Raw genomic sequence first — 20645 nt, forward strand, 5'->3', positions numbered from 1 at the left:
TGTTGTTTTTAAGCCACCCAGTTAGTGGCATTTTGTTATACCCATCCTAAGACATGAACACTGTCTAACTCTTATTCTTAAAAATACTGGGATTACATAGCCACCACCAAAGGTGACTGGGGGCACAATGTTCTAACTGCCCCTTGGGACCTTCTATTATCCCCAGTAGCTGAGTGTGCCAATGGGCCTCTGGCCTTGTAAAATCCCATCATCCTCCCTGGAAGAAGGGAGCCCAGGTCCGAGGGCAGCATGTCTCCCCATCATCTGCATGGTTCTGAACCATCACTGGGAGGCAGCTGACTGGTCGGGACATTTCCAGCTTTTACACTGATTGAGCCATGCCACACAGTACTCAGGGCGCAATGTGGGCTGCTGTAAGATGCGCTAAACGTGGTGAAAACAGCAGGCCTGAGCACCACCAGAGCATCATTTCTGACCCCTTGTATCTGCCCAACACAGAGAACGGATCAGTTGTAAGAAATTGGCAGATGCATGTGGCTCAGACTTTTGGAAAAAAAAAAAATCTCATCGGTAGAAGGCAGAACACACTGTGGGTAAATCTCTCAGTTAATTTAATTTTATTTATTTATTGAGATGAAGTCTTCCTCTGTCATCCAGGCTGGAGTGCAGTGGCACAATCTTGACTCACTGCAACCTCCGCCTCCCAGGTTCAAGTGATTCTCCTGCCTCAGCCTCCTGAGTAGCTGGGATTACAGGTGGACGCCACCATGCCTGGCTAATTTTTGTATTTTTAGCAGCGATGGGGTTTCACCATGTTGGCCAGGCTAATCTCAAACTCCTGACCTCAAGTGATCTTCCTCGACCTCCCAAAGTGCTGGGATTACAGGCTCTCGGTTAGTTTTAACATTGTCTTGAGATTACAATAAAAAGGGGGCTGATTTTAGCCCCCAGAAACTTTCATTTCATTGCTTCTTTTAAAAAAGGCAGGCTGGGCATGGTGGCTCACAGCTGTAATCCCAATACTTTGGGAGGCTGAGGTGGGAGGATCACCCAGTCAGGAGTTTGAGACCAGTCTAGCCAACATGGTGAAACCTCATCTCTACTGAAAATATAAAAACTGGCTGGGTGTGGTGGTAGGCACCTGTAATCCCAGGTACTCAGGAGGCTGAGGCAGGAGAATCGCCTGAACCAGGGAGGCGGAGGTTGCAGTGACTCGAGATTGTGCCTCTGCACTCCAGCATGACTGACAGAGTGAGACTCTATCCTCCCCCCACCCCCCCAAAAAAAAAGAAAGAAATGCAGGTAGCCCAGAGACAGGCTTTCCACCTGACTTTCAGGCAGTGACAGAGTGTTATTTACCTTTGTACTGAACGGGATAAGGTACTGCGAGCTGCTGTAACACTTCGGACTTGTGGTGGCTTAGCACAATGGAAGTTTATTTCTCATTCATGTAAGGTCCAGCTTCGGGAAGGGAAGCTGCCTCACCAGTCACTGGGGAGACAGGTGGACAGGCTCTGCCATCTTCAGCTCAGGCTTCCAGGTTGCTCTGGCTGTTGGTGTCAGCATCTATTGGTAGGAACGGGAGGGGAGAAGGTGGAGGGTCCCTAGTAGGTTTTCTGGATCCTCTCTCTGGACTGCCCTCCCCGACCCCTGCTCCCTTCTGTCTGGCCAACCACCCCTAAGACTAAAGAATGTGCAGGATGCTAGACGCGGTGGCTGGTACCTGTAGTCCCAGTGCTTTGGGAGGCTGAGGTGGGAAGATCTCTTGAGCCCAGGGGTTTGGGGTCAACCTGAGGAACATGGCGAGACCCTTGTCTCTACAAAAAATAATTTAAAAACCAAACCAAACCAAACAAAAAGCAAGCCAGGCGTTTTAGTACAAAACTGCAGTCCCAGCTATTTGGGATGCAAAGATGGGAGGAGCACCCGAGCCCCGGAGTTTGAGTTATAATCATACCACTTCATTCCAGCCTGGGCAACATAGGGAGACCCTGTCTCTATTAGAAAGAATGAAAAATAGGAAGGAAGGGAGGAAGGAAGGAAGGAAGGAAAGAAGGAAGGAAGGAGAAAGAAAAAGAAAGAAAGCGAGTGAAAGAAAAGAGAAAGAAAAAAAGTGTGCAGGTGTTGCCTCCTCCCTGAACCCTTCAGCCTTCCTGCAGACCTGGGCTCCTCCCGGGCCCCTTCTTGCAGCCCAGCTCAAGGATGCTGTGCTGCTTACTCTGCCCTCACCCCCAAGCTCCTCGAAGTTGAGGGCCAAGTCTCACAGGTCATGCTTCCCAGCTTCCCAGTGACGGCACATTAGCTGTTTGTCTATTGCTGTGTCTCTATCTGACATCAGCTCCACCTGAGCAGAGCCTTTCATAGCTAAAACCCCAGAGCCTAGAACAGAGACCAGCAAATAATTCATAAGTCAACGCATAAATATGTATTGATCAAATGGATGAATGAAAGACTTGGAAGAATGTTGGAGGCAAGGCAAGGTCCCCAGGTGGACTCCCTGCCGGCCCAGGGCTCCCCGCCCCTCCTTTACTAGTCAGGACCCGCGACTGCAATTTGCTGAGCTCAGCGCAATACAAAAATGTGGGCCCCCTTGTTCAAAGATTAAGAATTACAAGACAGCAAGAGTAGAGCCTTAAACCAAGAGGGAGAGAGTGTCTTCCTGGGACAGCACCGGGCTGCTGCGCGGGGGCAGGATGGGGGCTCGCCCCAGGCTCGCTCCCAATCCCCAGAATCTCGGTCCTGCGGCTGGGATTCTGCGCCTCCAGTCCGCCACGCCAGACCGTAGGACGCTCTTCTGCAGAAACTTTCTAGACTTCCACTTAGCGGCACCCGAGCCGGACACAAGTGGGGCGCCCGGGCGGACACTGTCCCCTTCTGGGAGCGGGCAGGCATGAGGCAGGCCCCGGGGGCTTTGGAAGGGGCTGGTGGAGACGCTTGGGTGCCGGTGGCTCCAGGCAGACCCCCGGGCGTCCCCTACTCCAGCTCCGCACGGCCCAGAAATGCTGCCGCTCCTTTGGAGGAGGGCGCGGGATGGTCTTTCTTCTTGGAAAGTGGCTTAGGTCTTCTTCCGCGTCTGGGCGTCTCGCAGACGACACACAGGCACACCAGACAGACAAACAGAAAAACCCACAAAAGGCGGCCCCTCCCCCGATTCAGAGAGCCAGTGACGGACGCTCCTCCACCCCTAACCAGATACGCCAGAACACAGACACAGAGTGACCCACGCAGAGAAGACAACACAGATACGCAGGGACGAGGACAGACCGACGGACGCTTGGACACGGACCCAGGCAGGATCACCTGGGCCTCTGGGTTCCCCAACCGAGACCCACGGGGACGGCCCGGATCAGCGCACGCCCCTGCAGAGCCCGGGGCTCCCCACTTGGCAGCAGCCACGCCCCCCACGCATACCCCCTTGGTCCGGCTCCGGGAGACCCCTTCTCTTCTCCCTACCCCTGCAACCCCGGGAGGAACCTCTTGTCACCCAGCGTTTCCGGGGTGCCGGGACAGGGGCTGGGTCGGCGGGCGTCGGCGCAGGGGTGAGGGCTGCAGACAGCGGCCGGCGGGGGCCGGGAGCGCAGGCGGAGGTGCGAGAGGACGCGCGAGTGTCTGGGCAGGGCTGGCCTGTGTCCCAGGGATCAGGAGTGGAGAGCTGTCCGTGTGCATCCCGGAGTAGGCAGGAGGCTGCCCCGGGCGTCGCCCAGTGAGGGGCAGTGGGCAGGGGAGCGCGTAGAATCCCGGGTCAGCAGGGTGGGGCGCCGGGTAGGTGGACAGGGTGGTACCTTGACCGAGGGTGAAGGGGCAGAAGAGGGGAGGGCGGGCCTCGGGAGGTGTAAGGAAAGGGGGCAGGTTGGCAGGGGCGTGGGGTGGGGATCGGAGGGGCGTTGAAAAAGGAAAGGGGGGTACTGGTTGGCAGAGGCGTCCAGGCAAGGACAGGAGCCGGGAGCGCAGGCGGGGCCCGGCGGCGGCCACCCCCGGGACCAGACTTGGGGCGGGTGTCTCGAAGATGCTAGAGGGCCTGGGGTCCCCCGCCTCACCCCGGGCAGCTGCAAGCTCCTCGGTCGAGGGGTCGTCGGGGCCCGCGGCCTGCCCGCCGCCCTGGCCCTCGTCCCCGACGTCCCCGGAGTCCCCAGCCCCCCGGCGGGGCGGTGTGCGCGCCAGCGTCCCGCAGAAGCTGGCGGAGGCGCTGAGCAGCCAGTACGGGCTGAACGTGTTTGTGGCGGGGCTACTGCTGCTGCTGGCCTGGGCCGTGCACGCTGCGGGCGTGGGCAAGAGCGACCTGCTGTGCCTCCTGACGGCGCTCATGCTGCTGCAGCTGCTGTGGATGCTGTGGTACGTGGGCCGCAGCTCCGCGCACCGCCGCCTCTTCCGCCTCAAGGACACGCACGCGGGCGCCGGCTGGCTGCGCGGTGAGTCCAGGCGTGGGGCGAGCGGGTCTCGGCCTCCTCGCTCGCTGGGCGCATCCTAAGGCGGCTGTGCGCCCTTCCCACCTCTGCCGCCTTCCCTTCAGCCTTGTCTGCTTTGGTCTCCGTGCATGTTTCCTGGCTCTCCCCTCTGCCCTTCCTTCTCTCCTCTTTTGAAGCCTGGGTAGCCACAGGAGCTTCCTTTCGGCCTCCAGGCGTTTCCATCATGTCAGCTACAGTTACACAAACCTCTCCAGTCTCCCCCTGGCTTACAGCCGTGCAGTGGCCCTACTGACCCGGTGATGGAGGCCCGCTTTCTCTCCTGGCACTCAGGGCCTTCTAGCACGTGGCCTCCAAGGGCCCGTTTTCTTTGATCCCCTCCTTCGTTCTCATCCTGTGCTGCGGTCTCGTTGTCAGGGACTTTCCACTCCCGTCGCAAGATCTCCTGCTTCTTTGCCTCTGCACACTCGGCACGTTCTGTTCCCTCCTCCAGGAATGTCTTTTCCACTCTCCCACCTGCCCCTCTGCTTTCTGAGACAGGGCTCAGGCCTCACCCCATTCTTGCCTTGAGGCTTCTCCGACCCCGTCTCCTCCTGGCTTTGCAGGTCTTTCCATACGCCACCCCTCCCCCACCGCCCCCGCACTGGACCCTATCGTCCTTGACACGTCTGTACCCTCCACCCCAATGGGGAGCTCTGTGATTCGTGTCTCTCGGTCCTTGAGCCACTTCAGGGCCTGGCACGAAGTGGGTGCCGAGAAAATGAGGGGGGATTGATGAGTGCGTGGATGCAGGGTGGAGCAGGGAGGGATAGAAGCTCCTGCTGGTGCTCACAGGCATTGGCTGAAATTGTCAAGATAGGAACTCTCCCTTCCTGAAGGGGCTGCCACTCTTTTTTTACGTTTGTTTTTGTTTTTGAGACAGGGTGTTGCTGTCTCCCAGGCTGGAGTGCCGTGGTGCAAAGCCCACTACAGCCTCTACCTCCTGGGCTCAAGCAATCCTCCCACTTCAGCCTCCTGAATAGCTGGAACTACAGACACACACGACCTTGCCTGCTAAGTTTTGTTATACTTTGTAGAGACAGGGTCTTTCTGTGTTGCCTCCTAGTCTCAAACTCCCGGCCTCAGGGGATCCTCCTGCCTTAGCCTTCCAAAGTGCTGGGATTACAGGCTTGAGCCACTGTGCCTGGCTGGGGCTGTCCGACTTGAAGGAGAGCCAAAGGTGGTGCAGGTGAAAGGGAGGAGGTAGTGGGCAGCATGCTTGTGAAGAAAGCCTGTGTCTGAGTAACCTTCCCGGCAGAGGCCGACTGCATTTCACACCATGTGGTGCAGACACATACCTGTATTCTCATGTTAGACCTGCCTTTAAACCTCCCTTAGAGTGGGGCTTCTGTGTTCCTTGCATGCATGAGCTTGAGCGAGTTACTTGATTGCTTCCCTTACCCTGAACCCTGGTTTCAGCATCTGTAGAATGGGAATCCTGCACAGGATAGGATCCAGTGATTGACGAGGAGGGTGCCCAGCACACACCAGGCCTCCTTCCCACATTTCCTTCAAAGGTCCTGCCCAAATGCCTGGCAGGGATTTCTCCTCCCTTCCATGGGCCACCGTGGCCCTCCCTCTGTAAAGCGCCTTTGCTCCTTGTCCGTTTCTGCCTTGTATTATGCCTATTTTGGATATGAACCTTGTCATCCAGATGAGACTTCAGCTTCTTAGGCTCAGGATCTAGTTCATCTTTTGGGAAAATTTGACACCATTGCGGGTTGGCCCAAATTCCTGTTCTGAAAATGGTTGTTTTAGGGAGGTTCATGGTTTTGTGACTCTCTGTGAATGACAGTGAATCTGGTGCTGTTTAAAACAAGGCACAAAGAGTTATTTTACGATATTGACTTACAATATTAGGCTAAAGAATATTATACACATGAGCCTGTACCTGTGCTTTCCTGAAGTCAAAGACCCCTTTTTTGTCCTTCACTTTTTTCCTCCATCCTTCTTCCTCCCTTCTTCCTCCCCTCCCTCCCTATTCCCTCCCCTCCCTCCTCTCTTCCTCTTCCCTTTCCTTTTTTTTCTCATTTTCTTTCTTCCCCTCCTTCATTCTCCCTTCCTCTATCCTTCTCCCCTCCATCCCTCCTCTCTCTCTCCTATTTTTCTTCTTTCCTCCCCTCTTCCCTTCTCTCTCTCTCTCTCTCCCTCCCTCTCTCTCTGTCTCTCTCTCTCTTTTTGAGATGGAATCTCACTCTGTTGCCCAGGCTGGAGTGCAGTGGCTTGATCATGGCTCACTGCAACCTCCATTTCCTGGGTTCAAGTGATTCCCCTGCCTCAGCCTCCTAGCTGGGACTACAAGTGCTCACATCACCACAGCCAGCTAATTTTTGTATTTTTAGTAGAGATGGTGTTTCACCATGTTGACCAGGTTGGTCTCAAACGCCTGAGCTCAGGTGATCCACCTTAGTCTCCCAAAGTGCTGTGATTCCAGGCGTGAGCTTATTACAGGATAATCACACACTGTGTCCAGCCTGGTGCATTTAGTATGCTCTTCTTCTTCTTCTTCTTTTTTTTTTCTAGTCAGTCCGTGCTTATCCAAGGAATGCTCTTCTTTATATTGAAGTGCAGTTGACTTTTCAAAACCGTCATCCTCTTCCCTGGAGCTTCTATCATCATTCACTTATTCATCTCCATTCATCCATCCATCCATCCACCATCCATCCATCCATCCATCCACCATCCATCCATCCATCCACCATCCATCCATCCATCCATCCACCATCCATCCATCCATCCACCATCCATCCATCCATCCATCATCCATCCATCCATCCACCATCCATCCATCCATCATCCATCCATCCATCCACCATCCATCCATCCATCCATCCATCATCCATCCATCCATCATCCTTCCATCCATCCATCCACCATCCATCCATCCATCCATCCACCATTCCTCCATCCATCCATCCACCCACCATCCATCCATTCATCCATCCACCATCCTCCATCCATCCAACCCTCCATCCACCCACCATCCACCACCCATCCATCCATCCATCCATCCACCCACCATCCATTCATTCATCCATCCACCATCCATCCATCCACCCATCCACTATCCATCCATCCACCATCCACCATCCACCATCCACCATCCATCCATCCATCCATCCACCATCCATCTATCCACCATCCACCATCCATCCATCCATTGTATTTTTTGGTTCTTCCTCTCTCTCTGACTCTTTCTAGGTTGACTGTGAGCATTGGAGCCTGAGTCTGTGGGTGAATGGTTGCACCGTTTCCCAAGATAGGGAAGCCAGAGGGAAGAGCAGGGTGGGAACACAAAACCAATGACATGTTACATTTCTCTTGTGGACATGCTACATTTGAGGTGTCTTTTGGACGGTATGCAGAGAGGGAATAAACAGGCAAGGTAGAGAGAGCACATGATAGGTGTTCAGAAAGTGGTGGCTGTTTAGACATTCCGTGAGTTGCCCCATAATAGCGTAATTCAAGTGAGGTGTGGGTATCATGGAAATGGTGTTGGCCCTGGAAGCCTTGGCCTGAGGTATCAGCTCTATCACCTTCACCTTTCTGAGTCCCGGTATCCTCATCAGTAAGATAAGAATCCCAGCCACCTCTCTGGGAGGAGCTGGGGGATGTTGCGAGAAGCAGTTTGCAAAGCCCTGGCCATTCCTGTGGGTTCATCAAAGAAACAAAAGGCTAATTTTGAATGTCAGGAGGCCCCGACGCCACAGGGAAATACCTTCAGCCCCAACAGGGACTGGGGTTTCCTCTGGAATTCTAGCTGGAAAGACAGGTTTGACCCAGGAACTCAGCTCTGCCCTGGTGCTGGTGACAATCTTAGATCAATAGGCAGAGGGCGAGTCCCTCAGGAAAGGGAGCAGTGATCCCCAAGGCCCGTTCTGGGGCCACCATGAAGATCTTGCTTAACTGCATGCATTTTCTTACACATTTGTTTTCTTGATGATCCAAAGGCAAATATAGACAGTGTCATGATTTCGCACAAACAAGAGAATGTGGATGCCAAAAAATCAGATGCAGCCTTGACTTTCACTGGAAAGGAAGTCAGACTGTACGTGGAGGGTCTCATCCTCCTTGAGTGTTTCACAGGGCCCTGGAAAGAGTGGCAGGAGGAGGAGCAAAAGGAGGGTCAGTCCAGAAGAGAGAAGGATGCGGAGGTCACAGGGTAGAAAGTGCTGCTGCCTTGCACCTGTCAGCTCCAGATCATTTTCTGTCCTTCAGCAAATAAGAGTCATTTCCTCTGGGAAACCTCTCCCAACAGTTTCAGACCAGGGGCAGCTCCCAGGATGTATAGTCTCATAACACTCTGTTCATTTTCTTTCTAGCACTAGTCAAGCAGGAGACTGTATTATTCAGTGACTGTTGGGCTAGCCAGACTGAGCTCCTAAAGGTAGAGACCCTGTCTGAATGTGCGTACCATTGTATCCCAAGCTCCCAGCACAGTGCCTGACATGTAGTAAATACAGTTGGTATCTACTGAATAATTGAATGGATGAATGAGCGGATGGATGGATAATTAGATGGGTGGATGAGTAAGTGAATGATGATAGAAGCTCCAGGGAAGAGGATGATGGTTCTGGGAAGTCAACTGTACTTCAGTATAAAGAAGAGCATTCTAAATTAAGCACTAGGCTGGGCATGATGGCTCACATCTGTAATCCCAGCACTTTGGGAGGCCGAAGTGGTCGGATCACTTGAGGTCAGGAGTTTGAGACCAGCCTGGCCAACATGGTGAAACCCCATTTCTATTAAAAATACAAAAATTAGCCGGATGTGGTGGCGGGTGCTTGTAATCCCAGCTACTTGGGAGGCTGAGGCAAGAGAATTGCTGGAACCCAGGAGGCAGAGGTTGCTAGTGAGCCGAGATCATGCTACTGCACTCCAGCCTGGGCAACAGAGACTCCATTTCAATACAATACAATACAATAAATAAATAGGGTAAATACCAGCTGGTGATGGAAGGGTGCACTTAGAGAGACACTGAGCCTGCCAGCCCTGGGTTTGTCCAGGTAGAGGTCAGATGGCTGCTGGTCAGGATGCATTGGAAGCATTCTTGCGTGAGATAGAATGTAGACTAACTCTGTGGGACCTTCCACCTCTAAGGGGGGTTCAAGATTCTAGAATCCTAGGAGGGATTTGGGTACCTAATGAAGAGGAGGGGGGTCCCTCTGCCATCACTAGATGGGTACCCTAGGTAGTCTTTAGATTATTCTCAAGTATTGTGGTAACACAAAACCAATGACATGTTACATTTCTCTTGTGGACATGCTACATTTGAGGTGTCTTTTGGACGGTATGCAGAGAGGGAATAAACAGGCAAGGTAGAGAGAGCACATGATAGGTGTTCAGAAAATGGTGGCTGTTTAGACATTCCGTGAGTTGCCCCATAATAGTGTAATTCAAGGTGTGGGTATCGTGGAAATGGTGTTGGCCCTGGAAGCCTTGGCCTGAGGTATCAGCTCTATCACCTTCACCTTTCTGAGTCCCGGTATCCTCATCAGTAAGATAAGAATCCCAGCCACCTCTCTGGGAGGAGCTGGGGGATGTTGCGAGAAGCAGTTTGCAAAGCCCTGGCCATTCCTGTGGGTTCATCAAAGAAACAAAAGGCTAATTTTGAATGTCAGGAGGCCCCGATGCCACAGGGAAATACCTTCAACTTTCTAATTGGTTCTAATGCATCAAGTTTTTCTTGGCAATTGAGGGATGATAATAACATCCCACTTATAGAACTTTCTAGGTAAGGAGCACTGTTCTAGTTGACTTCCATGTAATGAGACATTTAATCTCAGCACCCCTACAAGATAGGCATTATTCCTTCTGTTACATTTTACAGATGGGGAAACTGAGGCATAGGTAAGTTAAGTAATTGCCCAAGGTCATCAACTAATAAATGGTAGGAAATGGGTACCTGGCCTCTGCCACTTGATGTCCTACAGTCTTTTAGAGCATGACTTTTGTCAATGTTCCGTGGACATCCAACATTGTATGCTCTGTTTTGAGGTGTGCAAGATTTTATATACACAGAAAAGCAAGTTCATTGATTGTGTGATTCAATTCTTCTATGTCTTTACTTATATTTTGTCTTCTTAATCCGTCTAGTTCTGTAATTTTCAATTCTGTTTTTTTATTATCAGCAGTTAAATATATAAAGCAGGGAGGCTGAGACAGGAGAATCTCTTGAATCCGGAAGGCTGAGGTCGCAGTGAACAGAGATTGCTCCATTGCACTCCAGCCTGGGCAACAAGAGCGAAACTTTGTCTCAAAAAATATTCATATATTTGACATTTATATATTTATACTTATACATACATATATATATAAAGCAAAAGTTGTTTTATTTGGGAACACATGTGACGTTATGTCTTATATAGTCTGTCTTTTATCATGTGTCATGATAAAGGAGGAAGACTCTTTATTCTACTTATTACATTAACTTTAAATCCTGTATGGTCTGATATTAATATTGCTACCCCGACTTTCTTTTTGTTTGCATTGCCTGGTTCCTCTTTGTCCACTCCTTTATTTTAAACGTTTATTACTTTGTTAAAAGTCTGATTTGTGTAAAGATCATGTAGCTAGGTTTTGTGTTTAATTCAATCTCCCTATTCTTGCTTACTACTTAGTGGGAGGGTTGAGATCATTCTAACTTATAGTAATGACTTACATAGTTGACGTTTCTGTCTCCATTTTTCTTTAGGATGTTTATGATATATTTTGCATTAAAATTCCTTCCTTTTTCTTTTTCAAATGTTTGCCTCTTTTGAGCATTTGAAAACTTTATTGTGATTTTTAAAATTGCATTAATGGCCATTTTTTCTTCCCTCACTCTCAATCAGATTCATATTACTTCATTCTTTTTTTTTTTTTTTTTGAGATGGAGTTTCCCTCTGTCATCCAGGCTGGAGTGAAATGGCGCAATCTCAGCTCACTGCAACCTCCACCTCCCGAGTTCAAGCGATTCTCCTGCCTCAGCCTCCCAAGTAGCTGGGATTACAGGTGTGTGCCACCGCACCTGGCTACTTTTTGTATTTTTAGTAGAGACAGGTTTCACCGTGTTGGCCAGGCTGGTCTTGAACTTCTGACCTCAGGTGATCTGCCTGCCTCGGCCTCCCAAATGCTGGGATTATAGGTTTGAGCCACGGTGCCTGGCTGAACTTAAGGGTTTTGTAGAGATGGTTTAATATTTAATAAAATTTTGCCTCAACATATGTATTCCGTATGAGAAGTCTTTATAGGGCATGTAAATCATGCATCTTAGGCAGTTTATCCATTTGGATTTAAGTCCTTTTCTTTCTTTTTCTCCTATCAATCTAATGATCTACCTCCTTGACTGTCTGTCTCTCCACCCATTATACCGCCACCTCCTCCAGTCTTCCACAAAGTTGATTGGTCACTCTAATTTGCTCTCCTCTTCATCTTCCCCTCTTTTGGGGACTCTTCCAGTTCACAAGTTGTTTAAAGTCCTTTGTCAGACGAGTTATGTGGATGACAGTTTTCTTCACCCTCTGTTCTCTGTTCAACAGTCACCTCCTTTTCTGCCCACATGCCTCCACTCTCAGTCTCCTTCTCTGCTTTTCTTTTCTTCATGCATTTAGCACTTCCTGACATTTTTTTTTCTTTTTGAGGCAAAGTCTTGCTCTGTCACCCAGGCTGGAGTGCAATGGAGTGATCTCCGCTCACTGCAACCTCCACCTCCCGGGTTCAAGTGATTCTCCTGCCTCAGCCTCCTGAGTAGCTGGGACTACAGGCATGTGCCACCACACCTGGCTAATTTTTTGTACTTTTATAGAGATGGGGTGTCACCATGTTGGCCAGGCTGGTCTCAAACTCCTGACATTCTTTATATGTTTATTATTTGTTGTTTTATTTTCTTTCTTCCCCACTAGATGTGAAACTCCCCAAGGGCAGAAACTCTGTTTTATTGACCTTTATATCTTCAGTGCCTGGGATGGTGCCTGGCCCATGGTTGCTGCTCAGTAAATAGTTGTTGAAACAATTACATTTTGTAAATCTTCAAACATCGTTCTGCCTTTTGCCTGACACGTGGGCAACATCTTAGCTGGGAATAAGGCTTTTGAGGTACAGTCCTTTCCTTGGGGCAGATTCTTCCACTGTCTTCTACTTTCCCAGGCTGCACAGAAAAAAAGTGTGAATTGCCAGCTCATGTCTCTGATATTTTGTGCACACCCCAATTTATGCAATATTATATTTGTATATTTTTGTTTCTACAGCAATCTCATATGTCTGTCTTTGAGCCCTTGGCATAATGCCTCATGCATAGTAGGAGTCCCCAAGATACTTGCTGTATAAATAACTGGGTGAATGAATCTGTGGAGGAATGGATGAACAAAGGAAGAAAGGGAGGATTTCAAGAGTATAAGAAAATCTGTTACGTATTTATCACTGAACCCTTGGCATGGCAACCGCAGCAATGGTCTAGACTAGTAGTTTTCACAGTGGGACCCAGTTGGACAGTGGCAGCCCCACTTGAAAACCTGTTAGAGATGCACATTTTGGGGCCCCACCCAGACCTACTGAATCAGAAAATCTGGAGGTGGAGCCCAGCAATTTGTGTGTGTGTGTGTGTGTGTGTGTGTGTGTGTGTTTGAGACATAGTTTTACTCTTGTTGCCCAGGCTGGAGTGCAGTGGTGTGATCTCGGCTCACTGCAACTTCCGCCTCCCAGGTTCAAGTGATTCTCCTGCCTCAGCCTCCCAAGTAGCTGGGACTACAGGCATGTGCCACCACACCCAGCTAATTTTTGTATTTTCAGTAGAAACCGGGTTTCCTCATGTTGCCCAGGTTGGTCTCAAACTCCCAACCTCAGGTGATCCGCCCACCTTGGCCTCCCAAAGAGCTGGGTTTACAGGTGTGAGTCACCTTGCCTGGCCACAGTTTGTGTTTTAACAAGCCCTCCAGGTGATTCTGATGCTGTAGACCATCCTCACTTTCTGTGTGGGAATCCTGAGGCTGGGAGCAGGAAGTGACTTGCAGGGACTCATGTATTCTGCGAGTTTCCAGGTCTCTACAGTTGCAGGTCTGTGCTCTCGCCACTCAGCCATGTTGCCTCGCCTCATCTTACTATTTATTATTATTTTTTTTTGTAATTAAAACCAACCACGTATTAGTCAAAACATTTCAAAGCACTGCGATCGAATCTCCACTCTTACAAAGTTTCTGATTTCATTGGGGTGTTTCCAGGATTAAAAAACAATGTGAGTTAGAATTGTTTCTATAAGGCTTTGAGCAGTGGAAAAGTGCCAGGCGATTGCATTACTTTTCAGCAGAGGCTTCTCAGGCTGGGACTGTAACGTTATAGCCCAGTGTTAGGGCTCATGCCCCCGTCTCCTCTCAGTGCCTTAATGCACAGCACACTTGATCCCGTTTCCTTCTGTTGGTGGGAGAAATGTTTAAATGGAGGTCATCGCTGGCCCGGGAGAGAGATGAGTAACTCTGACATTGATCGAGCGCCCATGATCACTGCCTTTTTCTCACTAATGTTTTCATTTGTCACCGAGTGTCCTAGGAGGGATTTGGGTGCCTAACAAAGAGGAGGGGGCCTTCTGCCATCACTAGATGTATTTCATATATTCCTTTCCAGTCTTTTTAATATGCATTTTTTATTAGTTTGTTTTTATATTTTGGGCAAAACAATGCTCATTATATTATCAAAGATGGCTTCCTTTCTTCAGTACATCTAGCACAGGCCCTTCCTCAGCTACTACTATAGAGCCTCTACCCATCTTTTTTTTTTTTTAAATAAACTTTTGGCTGGGCTCAGTGGCTCATCCTTGTAATCCCAGCACTTTGGGAGGCTGAGGCAGGTGAACCACTTGAAATCAGGAGTTCAAGATCAGCCTGGCCAATGGAGCAAAAACTCATCTCTACTAAAAATACAAAAAATTAGCTGGGCATGCTGGTGCACACCTGTAATCTCAGGTACTTGGGAGGTTGAGGCACAAAAATAACTTGAACCCTGGAGGTGGAGGTGGCAGTGAGCCAGGATCATGCCGCTGTACTTTAGCCTGGACAACAGAGTGAGAACCTGTATCAAACAAATAAATAAATAACTTTTTATTTTAGAAAAGTTTTAGATTTATGGAAAAGTTGCACAGATAGTTCAGAGAATTCCTGTATACCTGTATGACCTGCACACTGCACACTTACTCTTTAGAGAGCAGGATTTTAGGACTGGAGAACTGAGATTTTTGAGAAGAACTGTGACATTCTTAGATTGCTCCATTTTGAAAAAGCTTCTAGAAGCCTTCTGTTGATTGGACCAGTCTTCGTTGATTGTATATCATTTGTCAGACTCTGGAATATGGGGTGGGTACAATGATGAATAGGGCACAGCACCTGACTTCTAGTTTTACCTTCACAGCCCAACAGTAGAATTTATTTATTTATTTAGAAGTAATTTTTATTTTATTGTTTGGTAGAGATGGGGTTACTTAGGCTCGTCTCAAGCTCTTGGCCTCAAGTGATCCTTCTGCCTTGGACTCTCAAAGTGTTGATATTATAGGCATGAGCCACCATGCCTGGCCTTGAATTTATTTTATTAATATATTTTTAATTTTTAATCGTAAAACATGCATTTATATACATAAAATTTACCAACTTACCAGTTTTTAAGTGTACAGCTCAGTAGCATTAAGTGCATATATACTGTTGTACAATTAATCTCCAGAACTTTTTCATCTTCTAAAACTGAAACTCTGTCCCCATTAAACACAGACTCCTCATTCTTCCCTCTCTCCAGCACTTGGCAACCACCATTCTACTTCCGTCTCTATGAATGGGCTTACATTCGATACCGCATATAATGAAATCCTACAGTATTGTCATTTGTGATTGAGTTTATTTTACTTAGCATAATGTCCTCATGGCTCATCCATACTGTATCACGTGTCAGAATTTCCTTCCTTTTTAAGCTAAATCATATTTTGTTGTATGTCTATACCTCACTGTGTTTATCCAGCCTTCTGTTGGTGGATGCTGGGTTGCCTCCACCTTTTGGATACTGAAAATAATGCTGCTGTGAACAGGAGAATACAGATATCCCCTCGGGTCCCTGCTTTCAATTCTTTTGGGCATATACTCAGAAGTGATAATACCAGATCGTGCCATAAGAGTATTTTGAATTTTTTAAAGGCCCTCCATACTGTTTTCAGTTGTAGCTGCACATTATACATTCTCACCAACAGAGCACTGTATCGCTATATCCTCACCAATGCTTGTCATTTTCTATTCTTTTTTTTTTTTTTTTTGTAGTAGCCATCCTAATAGGTGTGAGGTGGTATTTTTTAGTTTCAATTTGCATCTCTTTAATAATTAGTGATGGTGAACATCTTTTCATGTACTTGCCAGCCATTTTAATGTCTTCTTTGGAGATATGTTTATTCAAGTCCGTTGCCAATTTTTAAATTGGCCTATGTTGTTGATTGATTGATTGATTGACTGATTTTTGGAGACAGAGTTTTGCTTTTGTTGCCCAGGCTGGAGTGCAATGGCATGATCTCGGCTCACTGCAACTTCCACCTCCCAGGTTCAAGTGATTCTCCTGAGTAGCTGGGATAACAGGCATGTGCTACCATGCCTGGATAATTTTTGTTTTGTTAATAGAGGCAGGTTTCACCGTGTTGGCCAGGCTGGTCTTGAACTCCTGATCTCAAGTGATCCAGCTGTCTCAGCCTCCCAAAGGGCTGGGATTTCAGGTGTGAGCCACCGCGCCTGGCTTGTTATTGTTGATATATAAGAATTTTCCTTACATTCTCTCAAAGCAGCATTGTTTTCAGTATCCAAACGGTGGTGGCAACCCAGCATCCATCAACGGATGGATAAACACAGTGAGGTATAGGCATACAACAAAATATTATTCAGCTTAAAAAGGAAGGAAATTCTGACACACGATCAAGTATAGATGAGCCGTGAGGATATTATGCTAAGTAAAAGAAACTCCATCACAAAAGGACAATACTGTAGGATTTCATTATACGAGGTATCAAATGTAAGCAAACTTGTGTGTTGTGGATATTAATGACTTATTAGATATATAATTTGCTAACGTTTTCTCCAGTTCTGTGGGTTATCTTTCCACTTCATTGGTAGTGTACTGTGATGGGCAAAATTTTCTCATTTTCATTTAGTTCCATTTATTTATTTTAATTTTTGTTGCTTGCCTTTTTGATGTCATAGCCAAGAAATTATTGCCAAAGCCAATGTCATAAAGCTTTCCCCCATGTTTTCTTTTACAAAGTTTGTACTTTTAGCTTTTATATTTAGATCTTTGATCTGTTTTGAGTTCATTTTTGTATATGGTGTAAGGTGAGGGTCCGGCTTCATTCGTTTGCATGTGGATATCCAGTTCTCCTAGCACATTTGTTCTTAGGACTGCTCTTTTCCCATTGAATGGTCTCAGCACCCTTATGAAAAGTCATTTGACCATGTACATAAGGGTTTAATACATAATATAATTTATTTTGAAATGACATCCATGCATAGTAATGCGATGTGTGTGTTTCTACTCCTCCCTTCATCCCACGTTCAGGTAGTATCACATTGTTTGCAGTCATTACCATCATCCTGGGATGCCTTAAAATTGGATACTTCATTGGATTTTCAGAATGTTTACCCGCCACTGAAGGAGTTTTCCCTGTCACCCATGCAGTGCATACTTTGTCGCAGGTAAACCACTGATGTTTATTTATTTGTCTCGTACCTGTGAAGTGTATCCCAGGGTGTGTAAAGACTTGTAACATCAAGGCATGTGGCACGTGGAGCCAGCGTGAGCAGCTGCGGACTGCTCAGGGAGTCCCAGGGTGACCTGGAATTTATCTCTGAGGCTTCGTTCTTCAGCTGCCTCCACTGCAAAATCAAACTGTATCCTCTTGACCCATTTTTGCAGGGATCCTATGAGGCAGACCTTCTGATGATGAAGAGTCAGGAAATTCTGCCAAGCCAGAGTCTATCCTAAAGGCTTGAGAGGATTTTATTTTCTGGGTATATGACAACTTTATTGAGAGAATTCACTGGCCATATAATTCACCCATCTAACGTGTGCATTTCAATGGTTTAGTCTCTTCATAGAGTTATGCAACCATTGCCAAAATCAATTTTACTTTTAAAAAAATTTTAATATTTTTCTTACGTAGAAACCATGTACCATTGCAGCGCCTCCTCTAACTCATGGAAACACTTTTGTTTTCTCACTTGGGGATTAAAATCTTTTAGAAATGTATGCGGATTTTTCCCCCCCACAGCACTGGTAAGCTTGGTGTGGCTCAGAAGTAAGGATTTGATGAATATAAATACATAGCTTAGGGTCAGAAAAATCTCATGGTTGAAAAGAATATTAGATGGGCCTTCAGTGTAGTGTTCGCCCTTGGCAGAAATCCCTGGTAACGTTATCAGAGTCAGGATCTGAACTGTTGAATTAACAGCCTCATTTATTTTCTTTTTTCTTGTATATGTTTAAGGCATACAACAGGATGCTTTGATATTCCTAGCCATAGTGAGTGATTACTACAGTCAAGCATATTTATGTCTGTCATCTCACACAGGTGCCTTTCTCTTTTTTTGGGGTGTGAGAAGAGCACCTGTATTCCAGTATATAATACAATATTCCTGACTATAGTCCTCACATTGCATTGTGCATTACATCTCTAGAATCATTCATCTTACATATTTGCAACTTTGTACACTTTGACCAAAATCTTCTAATTTTTTTCCTCCAACCACCATTCTACTCTTTATGTTATTTTGTTTTTATTTATTAATTTAATTTAATTTAATTTTGCAGACAGAGTCTTGCTCTGTTGCCCAGAGTGGAGTGCAGTGGTGCAATCACAGATCACTGCAGCCTTGAATTGAGCTCAGTCATCCTCCTGCCTCAGTCTCCCTAGTAGCTAGGACTACTGGCCCATGTCACCATGCCCAGCTTCTACTCTGTTTTTATGCATTCAATTAAAAACGTTTTCCTAGATACCACAGGTAAGTGAGATCATGCGGTAATTTTCTTTCTGTGTCTGCCTTATTTCACTGAGCACAGAATCTTCTGGATTTGCCCATGGCAGGCTCTGTCCTCATTTTTTTCTTAGGAAGAAGTTGGAGCTCAGAGTAGACAAGTGACTTGCTCAAAGTCACCGCGGAGACACAGTGATTGTTTTCTTCCTGACAAGTCACCCTGGAAGACCATGAGCTTGTTTCAGTGATACTGCCATTGCTGAAAATATTTTTGGATTCCCAGTTTGAGAATGTTTTTTGTGAAGTTTTCTACCTCTAGAAAACTAGCGATGCCATTTTAAAAACTTCGTCTTTTATCCAAAGTGACCTTGAGTTTGTACACCCAGTTGACTTACCAGACAGCACTGGATGACCTTAGAGTGTTTCTCTAGATCAGACACATTCTCAAATAGTGAAGCTAACAGACAGAGCGTGCCCGGTGAGCCTGAAAACAGTTTAGCTCAGTGGTGGCCTGGTGGAATCGCTGGGGAGCTTACTGAGGGACTAATTTGGAGGGGCTGCCTTGTACTTGAAAGCTGTTATGGACTGAATTGTATCCCCTGTAAAATTCACATGCCAAAACCGTAATTCTCAGTACCTGAGCATGTGACTGTATTTGGAGATAGGGTCAGTTAGAAGAAATTGAGGTTAAATAAGATCATTAGGGCTGCCCAAATTCAATACGCCTGGTGTCTTTATTTTTTATTTTTTTTTGAGATGGAGTTTTGCTCTTGTCGCCCAGGTTACAGTGCAATGGCACGATCTCGGCTCACTGCAACCTCTGCCTCCCAGGTTAAAGCGATTCTCCTGCCTCAGTCTCCCAAGTAGTTGGGATTATAGGTGCCTGCCACCATGCCCAGCAAATTTTTGTGTTTCTAGTAGAGACAAGGTTTCACCACGTTGGCCAGGCTGATCTTGAACTCCTGACCTCAGGTGATCCACCCACCTGAGCCTCCCAAAGTGTTGGGATTACAGGCGTGAAGCACCATGCCTGGCCCTGGTGTCTTTATAAGGGGAGGAGAGAAGGACACAGCACACACACAGAGGGACAGCCATGACACTGGAGGAAAATGACCGTCTACAGGCCAAAGAGAATGGCCTTAGAAGGAACCAACCCTGCCAACACCTGGATCTTGGATTTCTAGCCCCAGGACCCTGAGATGAGAAATTCCTGTTATTGAGGCTGATGCTCTGTGGTCCTTTGTTATGGCAGCTCAAGCTGATCAAAGTTAACTGGCTGCTCATTCCAGGGATGCCAAATCCCATGAAGACAGAGCCTTATAGTGATAAAGTGATAATGTGGAAATCTTATCTTTTTCTTTTTTGAGATGGAGTTTCACTCTTGTTGCCCAGGCTGGAGTACAATGGCCCGATCTCAGTTTACTGCAGCCTCTGCCTCCCAGGTTCAAGCGATTCTCCTGCCTCAGCCTCCCAAGCAGCTGGGATTACAGGCATGCACCATCATGCCTGGCTAATTTTTGTAGTTTTAGTAGAGACAAGGTTTTGCCATGTTGACCAGGCTAGTCTCGACCCTCCGACCTCAGGTGATCAGCTCACCTCAGCCTCCCAAAATACTGGGATTACAGGTATGAGCCACCATACCCTGCTGAATGTGGAAAGCTTTAACGAGCCAAAAGAACTGCATTTGTTCATTCATTCATTTTTTCATGCAGTTCATCTTTAAGTATTGGGTGAATCTTGTTCTCAGTATGGGAAATACAAGGGTACACAGCCGTGGTCTGTGGCACACTCCACTGGGGTGTCAGGTAGAAGACAATACCCAAAACAGTGACAACACTGGGCTCAGTGCTTTGACCAGAGTGTCCCAGAGCAATGAGGGGGCACAAAGGAGCGCATTTCGGCACTTGGGTTGCGGTTCGGTTTCTGCCAGGGAAGGTCCCAAACTGTCTGCGAAAGAGGAAGGAGCACAGGGTAGTGGGTCAGAGGCCACTGGAGGACGGTGTCTTTGGGACATGCAGTCTTTCCTCACAGTGGGGTAGGGGGAGATGTGTGGGCACAGGCTGGATCTGCAGTTTGGTGCAGGGCTTGTAAGTTTGCACTCTGGTCAGATGGCATAACTCTGGCTCTGACTACAGCTGTGTGGCCTTAGGCAAATTACTTAACCTCTTTGGATCTCATGGGTCTCACTTGCAAAGTGGGGACAATCACAGTACGTACTTCATGCACACGTTGTAGGGATTAAAGGCACAAGTGCATGAATAGCACTTTGCACAGGGCTAGGCGT

General features: G+C 47.5%; 1 protein-coding gene across 1 annotated transcript in view; it reads left to right on the forward strand.

The window, feature by feature from the left end:
- Positions 1-3903: 3903 nt before the first annotated feature.
- The window catches only part of OTOP1 (otopetrin 1), a 37338-nt gene continuing 20596 nt past the window's right edge, over positions 3904-20645 (forward strand). Inside the window, exons 1-2 of the mRNA XM_003934677.4 lie at positions 3904-4370; positions 16947-17083. Coding sequence (XP_003934726.3) covers positions 3968-4370; positions 16947-17083 — 540 coding nt within the window. The 5' untranslated portion in view covers positions 3904-3967. The remainder of the gene's footprint in view (positions 4371-16946; positions 17084-20645) is intronic.

The sequence above is a fragment of the Saimiri boliviensis genome, chromosome 3 (assembly GCF_048565385.1).
Source record: "Saimiri boliviensis isolate mSaiBol1 chromosome 3, mSaiBol1.pri, whole genome shotgun sequence".
Taxonomy (NCBI): domain Eukaryota; kingdom Metazoa; phylum Chordata; class Mammalia; order Primates; family Cebidae; genus Saimiri; species Saimiri boliviensis.